This window comes from Ochotona curzoniae, unplaced genomic scaffold (genome assembly GCF_017591425.1).
Source record: "Ochotona curzoniae isolate NIBS_2020 unplaced genomic scaffold, NIBS_Ocur_1.0 contig_66, whole genome shotgun sequence".
Classification (NCBI taxonomy): Eukaryota; Metazoa; Chordata; class Mammalia; order Lagomorpha; family Ochotonidae; genus Ochotona; species Ochotona curzoniae.
This window is the reverse complement of record NW_024466512.1, coordinates 22,082,413-22,101,776: the sequence shown is the minus strand read 5'-3', so window position 1 is coordinate 22,101,776 and position 19,364 is coordinate 22,082,413. Positions and strand designations below refer to the sequence as shown.

At 55.0% G+C, this 19,364-nt stretch overlaps 2 protein-coding genes across 3 annotated transcripts; one reads left to right on the top strand and one right to left on the bottom strand.

The window, feature by feature from the left end:
- Window positions 1-7,360: 7,360 nt before the first annotated feature.
- SEMA4G (semaphorin 4G) lies at window positions 7,361-16,596 on the top strand. 2 transcript variants are annotated; one of them, XM_040992291.1, is made up of 14 exons: window positions 7,361-7,851; window positions 7,942-8,090; window positions 8,322-8,384; window positions 10,560-10,658; window positions 10,750-10,843; window positions 10,969-11,082; window positions 11,223-11,395; window positions 11,487-11,656; window positions 11,859-12,003; window positions 12,125-12,347; window positions 12,579-12,694; window positions 12,809-12,969; window positions 13,106-13,167; window positions 15,374-16,596. In XM_040992291.1, the coding sequence occupies exons 1-14, from the start codon at window positions 7,728-7,730 to the stop codon at window positions 16,204-16,206; spliced, it is 2,526 nt and encodes an 841-aa protein (XP_040848225.1). In that variant the 5' UTR covers window positions 7,361-7,727; the 3' UTR covers window positions 16,207-16,596. The 2 variants fall into 2 exon arrangements, with proteins under 2 accessions (XP_040848225.1, XP_040848226.1); XM_040992292.1 differs by having other exon boundaries at window positions 12,809-12,978; window positions 13,100-13,167.
- A 1,660-nt stretch (window positions 16,597-18,256) lies between these two features.
- MRPL43 (mitochondrial ribosomal protein L43) lies at window positions 18,257-19,280 on the bottom strand. Its single transcript, XM_040992293.1, has 3 exons — window positions 19,101-19,280; window positions 18,917-19,023; window positions 18,257-18,800 (listed from the first exon to the last, which is right to left on the bottom strand). The coding sequence occupies exons 1-3, from the start codon at window positions 19,229-19,231 to the stop codon at window positions 18,577-18,579; spliced, it is 462 nt and encodes a 153-aa protein (XP_040848227.1). The 5' UTR covers window positions 19,232-19,280; the 3' UTR covers window positions 18,257-18,576.
- Between the last annotated feature and the right edge of the window lie 84 nt (window positions 19,281-19,364).

Below are 19,364 nucleotides of genomic sequence, written 5' to 3'. Positions count from 1 at the left end.
GAAGATGTGTTTGGTAATATTCGTTGGGAAGGGAGGTGAGAAACTACTGGGATGTCTTATTCTTCTCTTACCCCATGCCCTAGTTCTAAAACAGATTTTCTTCTTTGTTCCTATTACTGTTGATTCTCCAGTTTCCAGCTTAATGTCTTTTATTTCTGGAAAACATAAAGCCACAGTTGCACACACCTCACTTTTACATAACCGCTTAGCTTACTGTATACCTTGCAATCAGAAATTGAGTAATCTCATTCTTACCTCATTTGCTATGTCAGTTCAACACAAGTTAAGTGCCTGCTGCATGCTTGGCACTCTTTATTTTTACTTTTTAAGGATTTTTTGTTTTGTTTTGTTTTTTAAGATGGATTTACAAAGGGAAGTGGAGAGACAGATGGACTAGTCTTCCGTCTACTGGTTCATTCCCCTAATGGCCAGAACTGAGCTAAATCCAAAGAAGCTTGGAGCTTCTTCCGGGTTTCCCACGTAGGTACAGACACCCAGGGACTTAGGCTGTCTTTCACTGCTTTCCTAGGCACATTAGCAGGGAGCAGGACTGGAAATGGAGCAACCAGGATTCAAATCAGCGCTCTTAAGGGGATACTGGCATCACACACACACCACATTAACTTTGCTGTGGCACCTGCCCCCAGAGCACTCTGTTAGGTTTCAGCAGATTCATGGTGAATAAGAACACAGAGCTCATGTGAATCTACCTGTTTCTAGCCAAAGTAAAATACCTTGTTGCTGAGGCAGCCCTAACGGGTAAAGTATTCTTGGGCTGAGTCCTTTGTTCTGAAGTCCCCAGTCAAGAGGAGGGCTTGGGGGCACATCCACTCTCAGGCAGATATGGACCTGGCCATGCCATCCTTGAGGAGACACAGGTTGCTATCCGCTCAAAGGACAGAAACCTCAGCGCTCATGGAAGGGATAGGCACCATTGCCAGAGGCCTCAGCTTCCACAACCATATCAGTATTGGTCTCTTCTGACAGGCTGGTTAGGAGCAGATGAAGTGTGACACATTTTTCTCCAGCACTGGGATGGTGGAATGGGGCAACTCGGGCCAGGCACAAAGTAGATAGTGGAGAGCAGGCAGCACAGCCTTGTACAAGTTGAGAAAGCATAGTGCTGGGCCTGGCGCAGTGGCCTAGTGGCTAAAGTCCTCACCTTGAAATGTGCTGGCATCCCATATGGACACCAGTTCTAATCCCAGCACCTCCGCTTCCCAACCAGCTCCCTGCCTGTGGCCTGGGAAAGCAGTCAAACACAGCCCAAATCTTTGGGACCCTGCACCGCGTGGGAGACCTAGAAGAGCTCCTAGCTTTGGATTAGCTCAGGTCTAGCCGTAGTGGCCACTTGGAGAGTGAACCATCAGATGGAAGATCCTCATCTCTGTCTCCTCTCTGTATATCCGCCTTTCCAATAAAAATAAATTAATTAAAAAAGAAAGCATAGTGCTTAGCCTATAGCAAGAAACCGATAAATGCTAACTGTTCCTAGTTAGCCCTAACCTGGCTCCCCAGATGACAAAGCTTAAGCAGGCACTTTGGGATATACTGACATTTCTTCAGACACAGAGAGTTCCAGAGGTTTCTCTGTTCACCTCTGTCTCTGCCAACAAATTAAAAATTTGGTTTTAGACTTTTTTATTTTTTTGAAACCCACAATGCTGAAGCTGAGAAAGCAGTGGTGGGTGGTGGTTTGCCAGCATTGTGGACAAGTCCTGACACTTCTTTTGCCTTGACAGCCATTCCTCAGGCTGGAGTCAAGAGAGGGCAAACCGGAAGGGCCAGCTTTGGGTTGAGCTGGCTGGGAGGGAAACTTCAACAGGGAAAACTGGCTTCTGAGGCACAGTGGAGCAGCGAGACTGCAACACTGGTGATGATCCCTTCGGAAGAAGCACTTCCACTTTCCAGCTAAAATAAAAACCACACCAGCTGACATGCTGGACAAGGCAGAGGTGGAGATGGCACAACCCAGACAGAAACACTGCACAATGAACAGGAAGCAGGAAAAGTCAAGTTTTCTCACCTCAGGTTCCCCCACTGAGGTTCCAGTCCATACCCTCCCCCTTCACCTAAGATCTCAGCTACAGTGCAAAGGCTAGAGCCCCAAAACCCTGAGTGATCGGAGGTTGCAATCTGGTGCCAAGTAGCCAGCAGTACTACCCTCAGCCACTCCCTGAGTGTTATGAGAAAATCAGTTTGCAAAAATGAAACCTGCTTATGTTCTCTATGCATGAAGTACAGCAGAGGTTTGCAAATAGGCTCTGCCTGGAGCCACCCTGAAAAGCAGCCAGATAGTGCCTTTACAGGGTGACAGACATCCTGCTCCAAGAATGACTTGCCAGGATCTCGGGCACAAGATCGTAGCTGGGTTACAGTTCATTTCTTGGTTTGACTTTCTGAACCTCCTTTTTTTTCTGTTGCCAGTATTGTCCTCATAAATATTGTGTCAGTTTGATTTGTAGAAAAGAGTACGTCAGTGGGGCTTCCTCTGACACCTTTGTGGAGGACAGCAGAGAGAAGTAGATTGTGTTCTGAATCTTTACTGTCGGAAGTAGCTGCCCAGTCACAGTTTAGCAAGTGCCACCTTGGTAGTAGGCATGGACATGAGAAATTTTAGAAATGTGTGAGGTCCTACATCTGTCAGTGGAGAAGGGCTTGCCTCAGAGGGTGGTTGGGTGAGTTGCAGAGTCTGCCATGACAGCTAGCCTGCTGGTCATCGTTCAGTACCTGAAGTCACTGGGGCCACTGGGCCCCTGCAGCTTAATGTCCTGGCTAGCACTATGTAGCCATCAGTCAGCTTTCCCACAGCAACTCTAGATGGATCTTTCTCAGCCATGTCTGCTGGTCTTCCAGCTCAGACTTCCTCAGTCTGTCAGCTCATTCAGATTGGTATTGTCTTCCCAGCTATTAGCCCACTGTTGTGTTGTTTCCTGCTTGAAACCCTCTTGACTCATCAGCTTGAAAACATTCTCCATATCTTTTCCCTACCAACCCTTTTGTCCCACTCCCCAGTACAAGTCTATGTACAAACTTATACCGTGTTTGAAGGTTTATTTATTAATTTGAAAGAGAAAGACAAATCCAGTTGCTAGGGTCATTTCCCCAAATGTCTACAACAGCTGGGGGCAGAGTCAGACTGAAGTCAGGAGCCAGACTTCATTTAAGTCTCCAGTGGGGGTAGCAGCAACCACCCAGGTACTCACGCCACCACCTGTGGCTTCCCAGGTACATTAGCAGGGTGCCGGATCAGAAGCAAGAGAGCCATGACCTAAACTGACAGATCGAGGCACCTTCCCCAGCAGCGGTTCCACATTCACCACAGTGCCTGCTCTAAACTTGCTCATGTCTGACTGGCAACGTCATCCCTTCAGGCTTAGTCTGCTTCCTTCTTAGATTTCCAATCTTGATTGTCCTTTCCGTGAACACAACAATGATTTTTCAAAGCAGATTCCTTTAACCTCTCAGTCCCTGCTGTGCCATTTATAAACTGGGGCTATTGATTCCTCAGGGTGGGATGAGGGTACAAGAAAAAGAAGCTGAGCAGTATGTATACAAGGTAAGCATTTTTCCCAGGCTACTTGCCTCCCCCTCCACACACACGCGCGCGCGCACACACACACACACGCACACACAATTTGCAGAGCGCTGGAGGAGGTGGAAGTGTGATGTGGGCCCTGCTGTCTAGCAGCCTGCAGTCACACACGGCAGTCCAAACTACGAGATTGTATGTGATAAACTGCCAAATGGTGTAAGCTCTGGGGAACCAGAGACATGGCCCCCTCATTAAGGATGCCACTGAATCCTGTTGTGACTCCTAGGTTCATGCCTCAGTCAGTTACATACATGGCCCTGGTCACTTTCTTGCTTCTCAGAACTTAATAGGTGGTGAGGAGGATCATCCAGGGTCACAGCCAGAGCTCAGATTTCGTTCAGACCCTAATGCTGGGTTCCCTGTAACCCACTCACCTGAACAGTTAGGCTGCAGGAACCTTTCAGGTGGGAATCAAGATCCAATCTTGCTCCTGTGCTGCCCAACGCGTGGTCTCCACCTGTAGCCCCACCCCCGCCTCTTCATCCTAGGCCGATGGCAGCAAGAAGCCAGGCGGTCAGAGAAAGACCCGGAGTAGACTTGTTAGAGGGGAGGAGCTTGGAGGGGCAGGTGGGTTCTGAACCTGTGGAGGGCGCTCCTGACAGTGAAGCCATCACCAGAGGGCGTTGCCACAGCGGGAGGAGGCGGGACCCCCAGACGTCCAAGGGCTGGGTACAGCCTCGCCCTCAGCCATCTCTATTGTGCTAGGGTGGGGGGCGCGGAAGCCGAGAGCAGTGCCCTTCTTTGGGCCCTGCACTGCCGATCCCGCCTTCCAAGCAAGCCCCCGCCCCCGCCCCGGCTCCTCCTCCACCCCTGCCCCGCCTCCGGCCGCGGCCCCTTTCTCCCGCAGCTGTTGCCGTGAGGCGGAGGAGTCCAGCATCGCCGTCTCTATGGCCCCAGATCGCAGCGCAAAGGTGAGAGGAGGCAGGGAGTGCGGGCGGTGGCGGAACCGGGGGTCGAGGCAGGGCCCGGGCCGGAGGCTAGGCAAGGCCTTCCCCACGTCTATTCCACCCTCCCAACTGAGCCAGGCCTTTTCTCCCTGCCAAGTCCCCCGGCCCCGCATATCGGCTCTAAAGGGGCGCGGGCCAGGCCTCGGACCGCGCTGGGCGCAGACCCCCCGCCGCGGAGTCGGTGGCCGGCGCGGGGCGGGACCGGCGTGGTGAAGAGCGTTGCCCGGGATCTGGGTCATGTCTCCCGGCGACAGCGGTATGGAAGGAGAGCCTGTCCTCGAGCTGCAGCAGTAGAAACTAAGGTTAGACCTGACGGAGGGAGACAGCCGTGGGCCGCCTGGGGTTGATGAAGGAAGGGGATGGTGGGGGAGACGCCCTCTCCAGCCAGAAACGGCTCTCCTGCTGGGCAAGGGGCCTGCATCAAGCAGGTGGACGTCTGGGATGAAGGTCGAGAGAGCGGGCCAATCTTCCATCGGTCCTGTTCGGGGGTCTCTCTGCCCCTGGTCCCTTCACCCCAAAATATGAGAGAGAAAAGGTGGTCAGAGTTCACTGGGCTGGCCCAGGGGAGAAATCCGAACTATGGAGCTCCGGGTGAAGACTGGGGTGTGAACTGGAGACCTTGAACCCGCTTTACCACTGGGGGAAAGGGATAGCATGCCTCACCCCGCCCATCTAGCTCCACCCTCCCTCCCAACAGGTTAAATAGGGGCCCAACCCGCCAGCCCAACTCCCACATCTAGAACTGCACAGGAGGGCTATGCTACCCGTTCCACTCCAACTTCCCTTTGCTGAAACTAAAGGCTACAACTGCCTGACTTGGTTATTCCCTCCCTCCATTACAGTATAGCCTGGATTCATGTGCCCATGCCATGTGAAAATTCTAGCTTGGAAGCCTCCCTACTCCTCTCCCTACCTCTTTTCCACCCCACCACCCTACACACACACACACACACACACACACACACACACTCCCTGGGAATCTGGCCTTAGAGTTGGCACTTCCTGAAAGGGAGGCAGGGCCCTGCTCTGCATCTCACCCCAGTGGCCACTTGCTCCAAGCCTGCAGCAAGAACAGACTGCTGTGTGCATGTGTGTTTTGGTTTTTACATGCACATAATTGTGTTGGGGACTCCATGGGCATGTGAGTCCTGAACCATTTGCTCAACAGGTTTGGGTGTGTGTCTTTGTACACACATGTGTATACTCAGGGCACTTCTGTTAAATAGATGTGTAGTCCTTCATATAAACATGCACGTATGACTTCATAGCCCTCTGTGTCAACCTTTGAGGCCATACGACCTGAGTATGTGTAGCTGTGTGTGGCCATGACCAAACCTGTTCACATGTGTGCACAAACCCACCTGTGTGTATGTGTGCAACTCCTAGGAACACATATGCTCACAGCTCTCTTTGTGAGCTCATGTGTGTGTGCACCTGTGCGCTTGCACGTCAACTTCCTCCATATCATGTGACTCATAAAGTAAACCTGAGTGCCATATGCTACACACTGAGTGGCACCTTGAATCAGGTGTGTGTTCCTTCTGCCCAGTGCCAAGGACTGGTCCCTCCTGGTGATAGGGCTTCTCTCTACTCCCCCCCACCCCTGCCTTCCATGCTAAGCAAATAGGAGGCCCCAAAAGTAAACAGGTGTGCCTCCCAGTGAGAGGTGGGGCATGGGCTGCTTGCCTGGATCCTCCTGCTGCCCTGGCCCCCTCGCCAGGAGCTGATGGCTTTGCTATGGCCCGGGAACCCTTGTCTCTCTGCTTACTCCTCTGCTCTGCCCCTCTGGCATCTGCCCACCACAGGGCTACGCTTCACCTCTGCTCTTAAATGACTTCTCCAAATCCCTCTCATCCCTCTGGCCAGCTCCTGATCCCTCCTCTCCCTTCAAGGCCAAAGTGTTAATGTTTAACTTGGAAGGGAGAGGAAACAGCTTGTGACACTGCCTATGGGTGTCTAATGAGATGGCACGGGTCAGGCCTCCTCGAGCCTTCAGGAGCCCCATCCAAAGGTCAAGAGGTCTGCCACCTGCCCCCTGCTAAGCCCCCATGGGTTAGCTTTCAAGAGGGTCTTGGTGTGGTAGTGGTCTCCCAAGATGTAGCCAGCAAGGCAGCTGAGAACTCAAGCTGTTGCTTATATCTCCGTGGGTTGACTTTGCCCACATGCTGCTTTACAGGCCTGACGTCTCCTGTGCAGACCCAGGTCCCCAGCTCTCTCCCCTCTCCCCCAGCAGGGTCTATGAGTACCTGCTAGCAGGTAGAGGCACAAGCGCAAGTCTTGCCAGAAGGTGCAGTACAGACTCGCATGGGCAGCGCAGAGATATGCAGAGGAATGCTGAGGAGGAGCCGTGTCTAATTAAGGAGAAATTCCAGAGGGAGTTCTCAGGCCAGAAAGAAGAAAAAACAAAGGGAAAACAGGACCAAGTTAACAGAGGTCCCTTACCACTTCTGCCGGGGCCTACCTGAAGGACACACCCCCACAGGCAGTGAGCAAGGACTCCCTGTAGACAGGAACAAGCTCAGAACCCCAGCTCACCCCAAAGCAGGACCCTTCCAACTGGCCCAGGGGATTCATGTTGCCTGGGTGTGGGAAGGAGGATGAGTTCCACCCCAGCCCCATGCGTCAGAGGAGAAAGCTGACCGGAAGGATGGAGTCCGGGTAGACAGGCGTGGAAGCCCTGGGGACACCAGCTTCTACCTGTGAGCTGCCCTTCCTGAAGTCTGGGCATTGCTGCCAGTCTTCCACCCACACACAGGTCCATTAGCTTTCCTTCCCCCCTGTATGTTTTTTGTTTGTTTGTTTGTTTGTTTCAGAAAAGTGACCTTAGAGAACACACAGGCTCTGCTGTGGGAGTCAGGACAATCCCATCTGGAACCTGCACACCTCTCCCCGGATGGAATCTGCATTTCCTGCAGACTGGCCTGTGACCTGTCCATCCCTCTGACCTCTTGGCCAAGATTCCATGGCCAGACCACCCTGTGACTCCATGTCCCCCCCATTCCAGGACCCCCCCTGGCCCCATGACTCTGTGACTTCCATGGCCTCATGACCCCTGACCTCCCATGTGACTACCCTGAACTGTGATCCCCGTGAAGTCTTCCCTTCACCTCCACCCTCCCCTGCTCCCAGGGACTTGGGTCCTGGCTCCCCTGTGGGGTTCTGTTGGTCTGGGCCTCCTCAAGAAGATGTTGGGCAGGCTCTGGCCCTTTCTTCTGAGCTTCCTCATACCACCTGCCATCTCTGGACCCTCAATGCGACGTTCATCCAGAGAACTGGATGCCACCCCTCGGATGACCATCCCCTATGAAGGTTAGACCCTCAGCCTTGATGGCAGTGGGAGTCAGAGCTGGGGGCAGAGAGGCAGTCCTGGAGCTGGGTTCTCTGTCCCACCCTCTGCAGAGCTCTCCGGGACCCGGCACTTCAAGGGCCAAGCCCAGAACTACTCCACACTGTTGCTGGAGGAGGCCACGGGGAGGCTGCTGGTGGGAGCCCGTGGCGCCCTGTTCTCACTCAGTGCCCAGGACATAGCAGATGGTGCTCACAAAGAGGTCAGCCTCTGGAATCTGGGCCACCATCAGGGTCTGCATCCTCAATCAGCTTCCCTCAAACCCTATCAGCCTTCCATGGGCAATGCTGGTTGGCACGGAACAGGCTTCCCTTGTACCTAAGGATCCTCCTGATGACCCCCACACTGTCCCTGTTCCCTGGGGTCTTGGCGCCTGGGCCTAGCTGTAACAGCTGGGGTCAATGCGTCAGCCCACTCCTTCTATCCTCTCTAGATCCACTGGGAAGCCTCCCCAGAGATGCAAAATAAATGCCATCAGAAAGGGAAAAACAATCAGGTATGTGGTCTACCCTGTTCTCTGCCCCTTTCTTCTTCTTCCTCACTTTTGGCTTCTGGGCTTGGTGAGGTCCCAGATGGGGTGGTACAGACCAGGTAACTACAGCAACCTTCAGTTCCTAGTTGAGGGTCCCCCTTTGACCCTTTAGAGGCTCTCAAACTTTAATGTACACTTGAGTTGTTTTTTGTATGCCCTAAAGGGAAGCCTGGAGGAGGGTGTGGAAGTGTGTCGTTCTTAGGAGTTCCCAGGGGAAGCCAATGCCACTGGTGCCTGGACTACACTGGGTGGCAAGGCTTTAGGAAAAAGTTTCCCAGAGAGAGTCCTGAGAAATGTTCATTTTCAAAGGAGGAATTGATAAGAATATTGATCTGGCCCAGGCACTAGATGGAAGGAAAACAGGGTGAGTCTGAAGGCAGAAAAAGCCATGGGGAGGTTGACAGCATCATATGGTTGAAAGGAAGCTGGTAGGAGGGACAGAGGCTGGATGCTACAGCAAGTGGAGGAGAGGACTCTGTGGATCCAAACTCTCAGTGGCAGGAGAGGGAATCATTAACAAGGCAGAGAAGTAAAGAAAGCAGTAGGTTGGGGCATTTGAGGGATAGAGAAGGCCCAGGCTAGAGTGAAGTGAGAGAGGTCAGAGAAAGGGGCAGGCAGAGCCCAAGTATGCAGCACCTGGGGACTCTACATGGCACTGACGCTTTGCATTTGTTGGCAGGGAGCAAGAGTCTGTTGACTGATACAATATGAAGGGAAACTGCAAACCATTCTAACAGCAGCTGACCTGTGAGACAGGGATGAATAGGAAATCCTTTGCTGACAACATACTCCCTTGTACTTTTTTTTTTTTAAAGATTTATTTTTATTATTTTTTCATTGGAAAGGCCAGATATACAGAGAGGAGAGACAGAGAGGAAGATCTTCCGTCCATTGATTCACTCCCCAAGTGAGCGCAACGGGCCGATACTATGCCGATCCAAAGCCAGGAGACTCTTCCAGGTCTCCCACGCGGGTGCAGGGTCCCAAAGCTTTGGGCCGTCCTCGACTGCTTTCCCAGGCCACAGGCAGGGAGCTGGAAAGGAAGCGGGGCTGCCGGGATTAGAACCGGCGCCCATATGGGATCCCGGGCGTGCTAGGCGAGGACTTAACCACTTGCGCCACCGCGCCGGGCCCTCCCTTGTACTTTTAAAGCTGTTTTACAGATTTATTTACTTGAAAAGCAGAGTAGCAGAAAAGGATTTTCCATCTGCTGGTTCATTCCCGAAATGCCTGTAATAGCCAAGGCTGGGCCAGGCTGAAACCGAGAGTCAGGAATAGCATCTAGATGTCCCACTCTGGCAGGAACTTAAGTCCTTTAGCCATTACCCACTGCTCTCATGCAGGAAGCTTGATAGGAAGCACAGGGTAACTGAGACTTGAACTAGATGGTCAAATATGGGAGCTTGGCATCCCAAGCAGTGGCTTGATTCATCATAATACCTGCCCCATAGGTTTTGAAATTTATACTGCAGGCATGGAATCTATCCACTGAGTAGTTTTTATCAAGAGCAGAGGGCTGTAAGGCTGTCAGGTGGCTGCTGCAGCTGAAGGAGGAGGCAGTGCAGAAGGTGAAATGGATCAAGGTACAAACCATTTAGGACAAATGAGTCATAGAGAGGGACTTGACTGTGGGGGCGAAGGAGAGAGAAGCCCAGGATGACTCCTGGCTTCTGGACTCAACAATAGGATGAACAGAGGGGTAAGGTGGGACACACTGGAAGAGCAGGTGTGGGAGGAGGTGAGTTTGAAAGGCCTGCAGCTGTCGGGTGGAGACAGAGCTGGGCCTGAGGAAGGATTTGGGAGGATCCCCCAGTAGGGAGGAGCAGGGGGCACTCTGGGGTAGGAGCAGGGGGCATTCTGGAGAAGGAGCTCAAAGGAAGGGAGGGAAGCATTTCAAGGTGATTCAGGAAGCCTCCGGAGCTCCTGGACTGGACATTTCAGGAGATGCAAGAGAGACTGATACAGTGGAGTAGGGTTCCCTGAGGAGTACAGGAGAAAAGTGGGCTGTGTCCCTGGGAGACCCTGGACAGTGAGTTTTGGGAAGTATTCTGTGTTGGGGGCAGTGAGAAGACCCGGGTGGGGGCAATAGCCATATTAAAAAAATAGACTAATGGAGGCCTCCCCTACCTTGTCCCACAGACAGAGTGCTTCAACCATGTGCGATTCCTCCAGCGGCTCAATGCCACCCACCTTTATGCATGCGGGACACATGCCTTCCAGCCTCTCTGTGCAGCCATTGTGAGTATGCTTTCCTGGTCCAGACTTGGGCTGCAGTCCCTGTGTGTGCTCAGGCCCACTGACGGACAGCTGGCCCCTCACCCCTCCCCAGGATGCTGAGGCCTTCACCTTGCCAGCCAGTTTTGAGGAGGGGAAGGAGAAGTGTCCTTATGACCCTGCCCGTGGCTTCACAGGCCTCATCATTGGTGAGCAAGCAGGCCCTCCTTTCAGCCCCGTGCCCCTGAGCTGCATCACAGTTCTTAGGACTTGCTGTCTGGGGTATCGTATGCTCTGCTGTGTATACCATGTGCCTGGCACGTCCCTGCTCTAGACGGAGGCCTCTACACCGCCACACGCTATGAATTCCGGAGCATTCCTGACATCCGCCGGAGTCGCCACCCACACTCACTCAGAACTGAGGAGGCACCCATGCACTGGCTCAATGGTTAGGAGGATGAAGAGGGGGGACTATTTCATTTTTACCCCTTTGGCCAGCCTACCACCCCATCCCCATGGCTCCCAGTGAGGGGCGGCGGAGCACAATCCCAGCCAGTCTCATGATGCTCTGACCTGTCCGACCTGCAGATGCTGAGTTTGTATTCTCTGTGCTGGTGCGGGAGAGCGAGGCCAGCGTTGTGGGTGATGATGACAAGGTTTACTACTTCTTCACGGAGCGGACCGCTGAGGAGGCCTCCAGCAGCAGCTTCACTCAGAGCCGCAGCAACCACCGTGTGGCCCGTGTAGCCCGAGTGTGCAAGGTGGAAGAGGCCACAGATGGGGTTAGGGAATGAGGGGAGACAGGCAGGACTTCTGCTCCTGGCTCCTGACCCCGTGCCTTTGCCTCCCCAGGGAGACCTGGGCGGAAAGAAGATCCTGCAGAAGAAGTGGACATCCTTCTTGAAGGCTCGCCTCATCTGCCACATCCCCCAGTATGAGACCCTGAGGGCCGTTTGCAGCCTGGACACTGATGCCTCCGCCCGCACGCACTTCTACGCAGCCTTCATACTCACCACGCAGTGGTCAGTGCCAGGCTAGTGGGGAGGCGAGGACTGGGACAGCACAGGCACTGTGAAATAGGTCAAAGCAGATGAGACAGGACAGGTGGGGCGGGGGGAGGGGCAAGACTGGGAGGCTGACCTAGGACCAGAGGTCACTGAGGGCCATAGACACCCCAGGTTTCACTTGGAGTAACCCAGCCCCCTCCATATGTGTCATTCCTAGGAAGACCCTGGAGGCTTCAGCCATCTGCCGCTATGACCTGGCCGAGGTGCAGGCTGTCTTTGCGGGTCCTTACATGGAGTACCAGGATGGGGCCCGGCGCTGGGGCCGCTACGAGGGTGGAGTACCTGAACCCCGGCCTGGCTCAGTGAGTGCCCAGGCTTGGGGCTAGTGCTAAAGCAGCAGAGGCCTGGGAGGGGCAGGAGGGGCAGGCAGGAGGCAGGGCCCCTAGGGCTCACCTGCCCTTCCCCACCACACCCTTGCCCCAGTGTATCACAGATTCACTACGAAGCAAAGGCTACAACTCATCCCAAGACCTGCCATCTCTGGTCCTGGACTTCGTGAAGTTGCACCCCCTGATGGCTCGGCCTGTGGTACCCACGCGCGGCCGGCCCCTGCTGCTCAAACGCAATGTGCGCTACACACACCTCACAGCAATAGCCGTGACGACACCTACTGGCCCCACCTATGACCTGCTCTTTCTGGGCACAGGTGCTTCTGACCCGCATCCTCATTGCTGTTGACCTTGATGAGTAATGAAAACCAGCAATTCCTGCTGTGATTCCCCCAATTCCTGCTGTGAATCCCTCAATTCCTGCTGCTGTGGGCTAAGTCCTTGTCTCTGAACCCATGACTCCTGGGCTGTCTCCTCAGGGCCTCTCCCGTGGGTGCAGGGAGCAGAGCCCCTCGTTAAGGTCTGACCCTCTGCCTTCTCCATGTCAGCTGATGGCTGGATCCATAAAGCTGTGGTCCTTGGTTCTGGAATGCACATTATTGAGGAGATCCAAGTATTCAGAGAGCCTCAGCCTGTGGAGAACCTGGTCATCTCTCCAATGCAGGTAGCTCTTGATTCTGGATCCTCAGTATGACCTGGGAAGCGGGAGGGAGTAAGGAGGCTGGGCAGAGGTTGGGAGAGGTAGCATTGCCAACTGCCTGTCCTCTCTGGCTCCCAGCACAGCCTCTATGTAGGGGCCGCTAGTGGAGTCATTCAGCTCCCGCTGTCCAGCTGTTCCCGCTACCGTACCTGCTATGACTGCATCCTGGCCCGGGATCCCTACTGCGGCTGGGACCCCAGCAACCATGCCTGCACAGCAGCCACCGTCACAGCCAACAGGTCTCAGGGCTGCAGGGATGGAGGAGGGAGGCCTGCCAGGCGAGGGGCTGAGTGGGGGCTAATTAATGCTGGCAAACTGGTGGACACTTGCTCTGAGGAGACTGAAGCCCAGTTCCCTTTAATCTTCCTTCTCCAGGACAGCACTGATACAGGATATTGAGAGAGGAAATCGAGGCTGTGAGGGCAGCATGGAGACAGGTGAGGGACGTTATAGGGTGTGGCCTTCTCCTTACTGCGTAGTGTCCTCTGTGTATCGTGTTTGTGTCTGAGTAGTTGTGTCCGTGTGCTCCTGGCAAGGATGACCCAGTCCAGAGCCCAGCACCAGGTGCTTAGAGGACATTCATTGCCCAAAGGAAATACAGGTAAGTAACAGGGTCAAGAGGGGAAGTGTGTTACTTGTGGGTGTGTGTCTGTCCACACAAGCCGGGAGCACTGCTCCCAACGATGAGCAGGCAGCCAGGTAACTGATTATAAATATTCACAACAACTCAGAGGTTGAGGCAGGTTCAGGGAGATCAGATGACCCAGATGACACCTGAAAGAAGAACAAAAGTTCATAACCCTCGCCGAGTAGATTACTGTGTGCTAGCAGGGACCTACACACTTGCACCATCTCCAGGATTCATGCAGCATGCCTATGAGAGAGAGGTCATCGTTATCCCCATGTGGCACAAGCTCTCAGAGGCAGGGCTGCATTAAATTACCAGCTGACTCTGCTATGGAGCCATAGAGGCAGAATTCAAACCTGACCCCAAGCAGGCTGACCCAAGTTTGCTGTACTGCCTCTGCACAAGTCAGCTAGGCAAGAGGAGGACAGTGGGGTCAGGGACACCATCCAGGCAAAAGGAATATCAGCCAAAGCATGCCTGGGCCTGAGCCACAGAACAGGCTGGTGAAGTGGAGAGGGCTGTGTGTTCACCAGACATTCAGTGAGAAGCAGGGGAAGATCTCTAAAGAGTTCTGGTCAGGGAGTGGCATGACCTGAGTTGTGGGTTTTTTCTCTTTAGTTTTTTTTTTTTTTTTTTTTGAGAGGTAGATAGAGACAGAAATCTTTTATTTATTTTTTTAAAGATTTATTTTTATTATTATTTTTTTTATTGGAAAGGCCAGATATACAGAGAGGAGAGACAGAGAGGAAGATCTTCCGTCCGATGATTCACTCCCCAAGTGAGTGCAACGGCCGATGCTATGCCGATCCGAAGCCAGGAGCCTCTTCCGGGTCTCCCACATGGGTGCAGGGTCCCAAAGCTTTGGGCCGTCCTCTACTGCTTTCCTGGGCCACAGGCAGGGAGCTGGAAGGGAAGTGGGGCCGCCGGGATAGAACCGGCGCCCATATGGGATCCCGGGCGTGCAAGGCGAGGACCTTAACCACTTGCGCCACTGCGCCGGGCCCTCTTTTATTTTTTTTTTAAGTTTTATTTATTTGTTTTAATTGTTATTAACATTGTATTATGTGATACAGTTTTATAGGCACTGGGATTCTCCCCACCCCTCCCCCAACCCTCCCCCCATAGTGGATTCCTCCACCTTGCTGCATAACCACAGTTCAAGTTCAATTGAGATTCCTTCATTACAAGCATATACCTAGCATAAAGTCCAGCATCTTATTGTCCAGATAAGTTCAGTGGCTTCTTGGGGAGACCTTCTCTGAGAAATCTTTTAAATACCTGCAATAGCCAGGGCTGGGCCACCAAAGCCAGGAGCTGCGATCCCAGGGTGAACATCCACAGAAAGCTCATGACCAGGCACTCTGAAATGGCAAGCAGACACTCAGGCAACAACTTTACCTGCCATGCCAAATACCCACACCCTGATTGGTGGTCTTAAAACATCATCCTCCCATCATGAGAAGAGTGGAATCCATACGGGCCAGTGTGGGCTGACCATGGTGGAAAGAGACATGGGAAGGTCTGAGACAGGTCTGACAGCAGACTTTTGGTGTGGGCTGGATAAAAGAGAAGGCCAGAGGAGACTTCCTAGCTTCTGACTGGAGCAATGGAGTAGCTGGTGGTGCCATGGGTGATGGCGGGGGGGGGGTGGGGGGGGGGGGGGGGCTATTCAAGGAAAGGACCTGATATGCCTGGCCTTCATAAGGTGGCCACAGAGCTCGCAAGGAGAGGCCCAGCACATGGCAGATATTCAAGTCTCGATAGAGGTCCATGTTGGAGGTAGACTGGAAGGCAGTGGCAGATGGCAGGAAGTGAAGGCAGTGGCAGCCCCAGGAGAGGCTGAGGGCACTGCCTGGCCTGGGAGGCTCCCCTGTGACTGCTGTGGGAGCATGAGTGCCTGGTCAGCTATCAGGATTCTAGATCCCGTGCTGGATGCCAAGGACTTAGTAGTTACCAGGCTGATCTGCTGTCTTCAATACCCTCTGACAGTGACCAGCTGCCCCCCTCCTCCCCAGGGTCACCACCACCTCTGAAGATCCGCTCTGTGCTCCGGGGTGATGATGTCCTCTTGCCGTGTGACCAGCCATCCAACCTGGCCCGAGCCTTGTGGCTGCTCAACGGGAGCAAGAGCCTGAGCGATGGGCAATTTGGCTACCGTGTCGGGGTGGATGGACTGCTGGTGACGGACATACAGCCACAGCACAGCGGCAAGTATGGCTGCTACGCCGAGGAAAATGGCCTGCGCACACTGCTGGCTTCCTACAGCCTCACCGTGCGGCCCGCCACCCCTTCCCCAGTGCCCCAAGTTCCTGCCACACCCAGGGCACAGCTAGCACCCGATGTCAGGCTGCTCTACGTGCTGGCCATCGCCACACTCGGTGGCCTCTGCCTTATCCTGGCCTTCTCCCTCCTCTATGTGGCCTGTCTGCGAGGAGGCAGAGGAGGGCGCCGGCGGAAGTACTCGCTGGGTCGGGCTGGCCGGGCAGGGGGCTCTGCTGTGCAGTTGCAGACAGTCTCAGGCCAGTGTCCAGGAGAGGAAGATGAGGGCGACGATGACGGGGAAGGAGCTGGGGGACTGGAGGGAGGCTGCCTCCAGATCATACCCGGAGAAGGAGCACCGGCACCCCCGCCCCCACCCCCGCCCCCGCCACCCGCGGAGCTGACCAATGGACTGGCAACCCTGCCCAGCCGGCTGCGAAGGATGAATGGCAACAACTACGTTCTCCTGAGGCAGAGCAACAACGGAGTGCCCGCCGGGCCCTGCTCCTTCGCAGAGGAGCTCAGCCGCATCCTGGAGAAGAGGAAGCACACACAGCTCATCGAGCAGCTCGACGAGAGCTCCGTCTGAGCCCAGGCCGCCACGAGGCTCCTCCCAGCCGGCCTGTCTGCCCTGGGCCGGGGCCGTTGTCTCCAAGACACCCCTTTTCCCCAGCCTACCCCTCGGCAACATGCCTCCCCACCCCAAGTTCCCAGGTCTCTGTAGGGCTGGCCCATCACGCCCAGTCAAAACCCCCTCGCAGTCTCCAAGCCCCCCACCTGTGAGCAGCCCAGGCCCACCGGTGCTCCTCCGAGGTAGGTGCTGCCCTGGGACCAGGTGCTCTAAACCCACACATTAGGGAGGAGAGGCCTCTTCCTCCCGTCCCATTCCTCTTTCTCCCAGGCAGGGCTCTGCAGGTCCAGACGGCCTCCCTGTCACCACCCCAAGCATGGCCCAGAGGCCAGACAAGACCTCAGCAGCCCCACCACCTGGGCCCTGAAGACTCACACACGCAAGAACGCCTATCAGCTGGGCTCCTGCGCCCCAGCCCCGCCCCATCTCCTCCTGGTGCATTTCAGCCCTTCTTCTGGACTTGGGCTACCTTCCCAATTCCCACGTCCCCAGGCTCTGCCTGCCGTCGTGACCTCCGTGACTCGAGCTTGGGCACAGGCCCAACTTAGGGGAGACTGCACCATCCCCCTTTCCTCGTCCTCTCCTGTGCCCTTCTTTGCCAGCCTACTCTTGGTCCCATTCCAGTGACAGAGCTCCAGGTAGGCCCCTTCCCTCACGTGCACCTTCTGAGCCGCCCCTCGTTGCCTCGGACCCACATTGGCCTGTCGGGTTTGGTCCGTGGACATTTGTGAGGGAGACCCTTCCCTGGGACGGGTGACAACACTGCACTCAATGAGCCAGCCTCCCCTTTGGGGGAGCAAGCATTTTTTCCCCCTGGCCCACAGCAGGCGGAGGAGAACTGAAGCCTCACCTGGCACATGGAGCCCGTTCTTGGAACTATGCAAAGGGCAGAGGCTGGGAGCTGGAATCCTCAGCCCCCATCCCCTGTCCTACCTCAACGGGGCACTTTCGGGGCTCAGGGGCCTCTGAAGTCTCCAGGCCTGTAAGTTACAGTCCAGTCCTGACAACTCCCCCAGCCCCCTTGGGTGAGGACGACTGTTATTTTTGTAGCTGAGAACGTGGAATTCCACGCATTTTTACTGCCCTTCACCCACTCTCCCACCTCCACCCCACAATGAATGTATTTATTGTGAGATTGGCTACAACACTTCTGTAGGAATGCCCCCACTCACTGCCTTGGTGGGCGGAACAGGCATGAGTCCGAATGGGGAGCCCTGGCTCAGCTCCTCCCCCAGTGGGTTAATAAACACCCTCTGACCCCGTGGTGTCCAGTGTCTGCTTGGTCGGGAGGGGTGATTCTGCATCCATGCACCCAGGGTGGGCTCTGGCTATGCCAGGCAGGCACGCAGGACCTCTTATCACTAAGCCACATTAGTTGTTGCTCATGGTGACTATGGGATGACAGCCAAGAAAATTACAATGCTTCAGAATTCATAGGGTTTGCAGGTTTTCACTTCCCACTTTTTCTCTTAATTCTCCCCCTAGACTTTATGCCTAGAATTATTTCTCAGCTCCTCAGGAATCTCAGAATCCCCCTCCCCTGACCCAAGGAATGCCCAAGGGGTTATGCATGTGTACAATGGGAACCTGGGCAATACTCCCTCTCAGAGGCGATGGAGAGAATTACCACATGACCTCAGACACCACTGCGTCTGCTCCTGGCTTTGGTCTTTTAATGTGAAAGATAGACACCAAGAGAAATCGAGAGCTCTTCCCATCTGCCGGTATGGCACATTTTCTCAAATGCTCCAACTAGGCTGGACAGCAGCCACAAATCTGGAACTCAATCCAGGTCTCCCACATGTATGACAAGGACCCAAGGACCTGGGCCACCCTCTGCTGCTTTCCTAGTGAAGTCGGGTAGCCAGGACTGGAACCCAAGTTCAGACAGGATGCCAGGGTCGCAGGCAGCTGCTCAACTGGCTGTGCTGCAACACCAGCCCTACACTTCCAGGTTTGAATAAAACACGAGGCTTAAAATATGCATGTTTTGATATCAGACCTCAAGTGTGATCTGGGGTATGTTTATGAACCGCACTAAAATCTTCACAAAGGGTCAGAGTCTGTACAAAGTGCCCAGCCCAAATAGCTGCCAAGGAGATGGCAGACAACATCCTGGGTCCACGGATGGAGCAACTCGGCACCACAGTGTCTTCAGGTGCCAGCCTGAAGCCCCTGACAGTGGCTGGAGAGCAGCACCAGCATCAATTCAGATTTCAGAAAACAAGGATCCTTTGAAAAACCCTTGAAGTTCTTCAAGTCTCCTATTTCAGCAGGCCAATCAGGGACTCCAAGTGCAACGAGAGCGGTGCACGCCTGCGGCCATGCTCACTGTGCGGGGTTCTGGGCCTCTCGTGGCCGCCGCACCTCCAGCAAGGTGGGCTTGTTGGTGAAGGGGTGCCACTGGCCCTGGATGCTGGGGCTGTCCGTGTGGAAGGGCTTGCGGATGCGGATCACGTCCAAGCCCGACTGGTCGGCAAGCTTCTGCACCAGCGTCGCAATCTCCTCCGCGGACTTGCAGTGAATGCTCTCCTCGCGCACGGCTCCGTTCACTGGCAGGAGGGAGCGGGGCAGTGAGGGCCAGCAGGCGGGCCTCGTATCGGGGACACGAGGGAAGCTGGCGATTGGACCGCCCTCCCACCCAACCCCGGCCCGGCCCCCCACTCACGGTATTCTGCCACCACTCTCGGGACGTTACAGGGCCGCGGGTTCACATAGATTACGACCCCTGGGTTCCGTCGGGCGAAGTCCGTCACCTCCCGTTCCACGAACTCCCTAAAGGGAACCCGCACAAGGTGAGCCTGGGGACCCCCCGAGCCCTCTCCCCGCCGCTCTCCTCTCGCGCGCTGCACCTTGCACCGCGGGACGAGGGCGAGTCGCGGCTGAGCGTGAAGCTGAGCCGCTGCAGCTGCTGCACGTAGCGGCCGAGGCCGTTGTGGAGGACGCTGGTCAGGAAGCGGCTAGCCGTACCGCGACCCGTCATGGCTACAGTTCGTAGGTCACGGAGCCGAGGGGAGCCGGCGAGGACTAGGTAGGACGGGGCGGGATTACGCGCGGAAGCTTCCGGTTCCGGTGGCTTAGGACCTCCGCGCTCGGTGAGTTTTGGTTCCGGGGTC

Bases quoted from the DNA above. Each gene is read 5' to 3' on its own strand.
- SEMA4G (XM_040992292.1), top strand. From the start codon at position 7,728: ATGTTGGGCAGGCTCTGGCCCTTTCTTCTGAGCTTCCTCATACCACCT. The intron at 10,659-10,749 runs GTGAGTATGCTT...ACCCCTCCCCAG, and splicing joins AGCCTCTCTGTGCAGCCATT to GATGCTGAGGCCTTCACCTT. The intron at 12,348-12,578 runs GTGCTTCTGACC...TCTCCATGTCAG, and splicing joins CCTGCTCTTTCTGGGCACAG to CTGATGGCTGGATCCATAAA.
- MRPL43 (XM_040992293.1), bottom strand. From the start codon at position 19,231: ATGACGGGTCGCGGTACGGCTAGCCGCTTCCTGACCAGCGTCCTCCAC. The intron at 19,024-19,100 runs GTGCAGCGCGCG...GGTTCCCTTTAG, and splicing joins CCCTCGTCCCGCGGTGCAAG to GGAGTTCGTGGAACGGGAGG. The intron at 18,801-18,916 runs GTGAGTGGGGGG...CCCTCCTGCCAG, and splicing joins GAGAGTGGTGGCAGAATACC to TGAACGGAGCCGTGCGCGAG.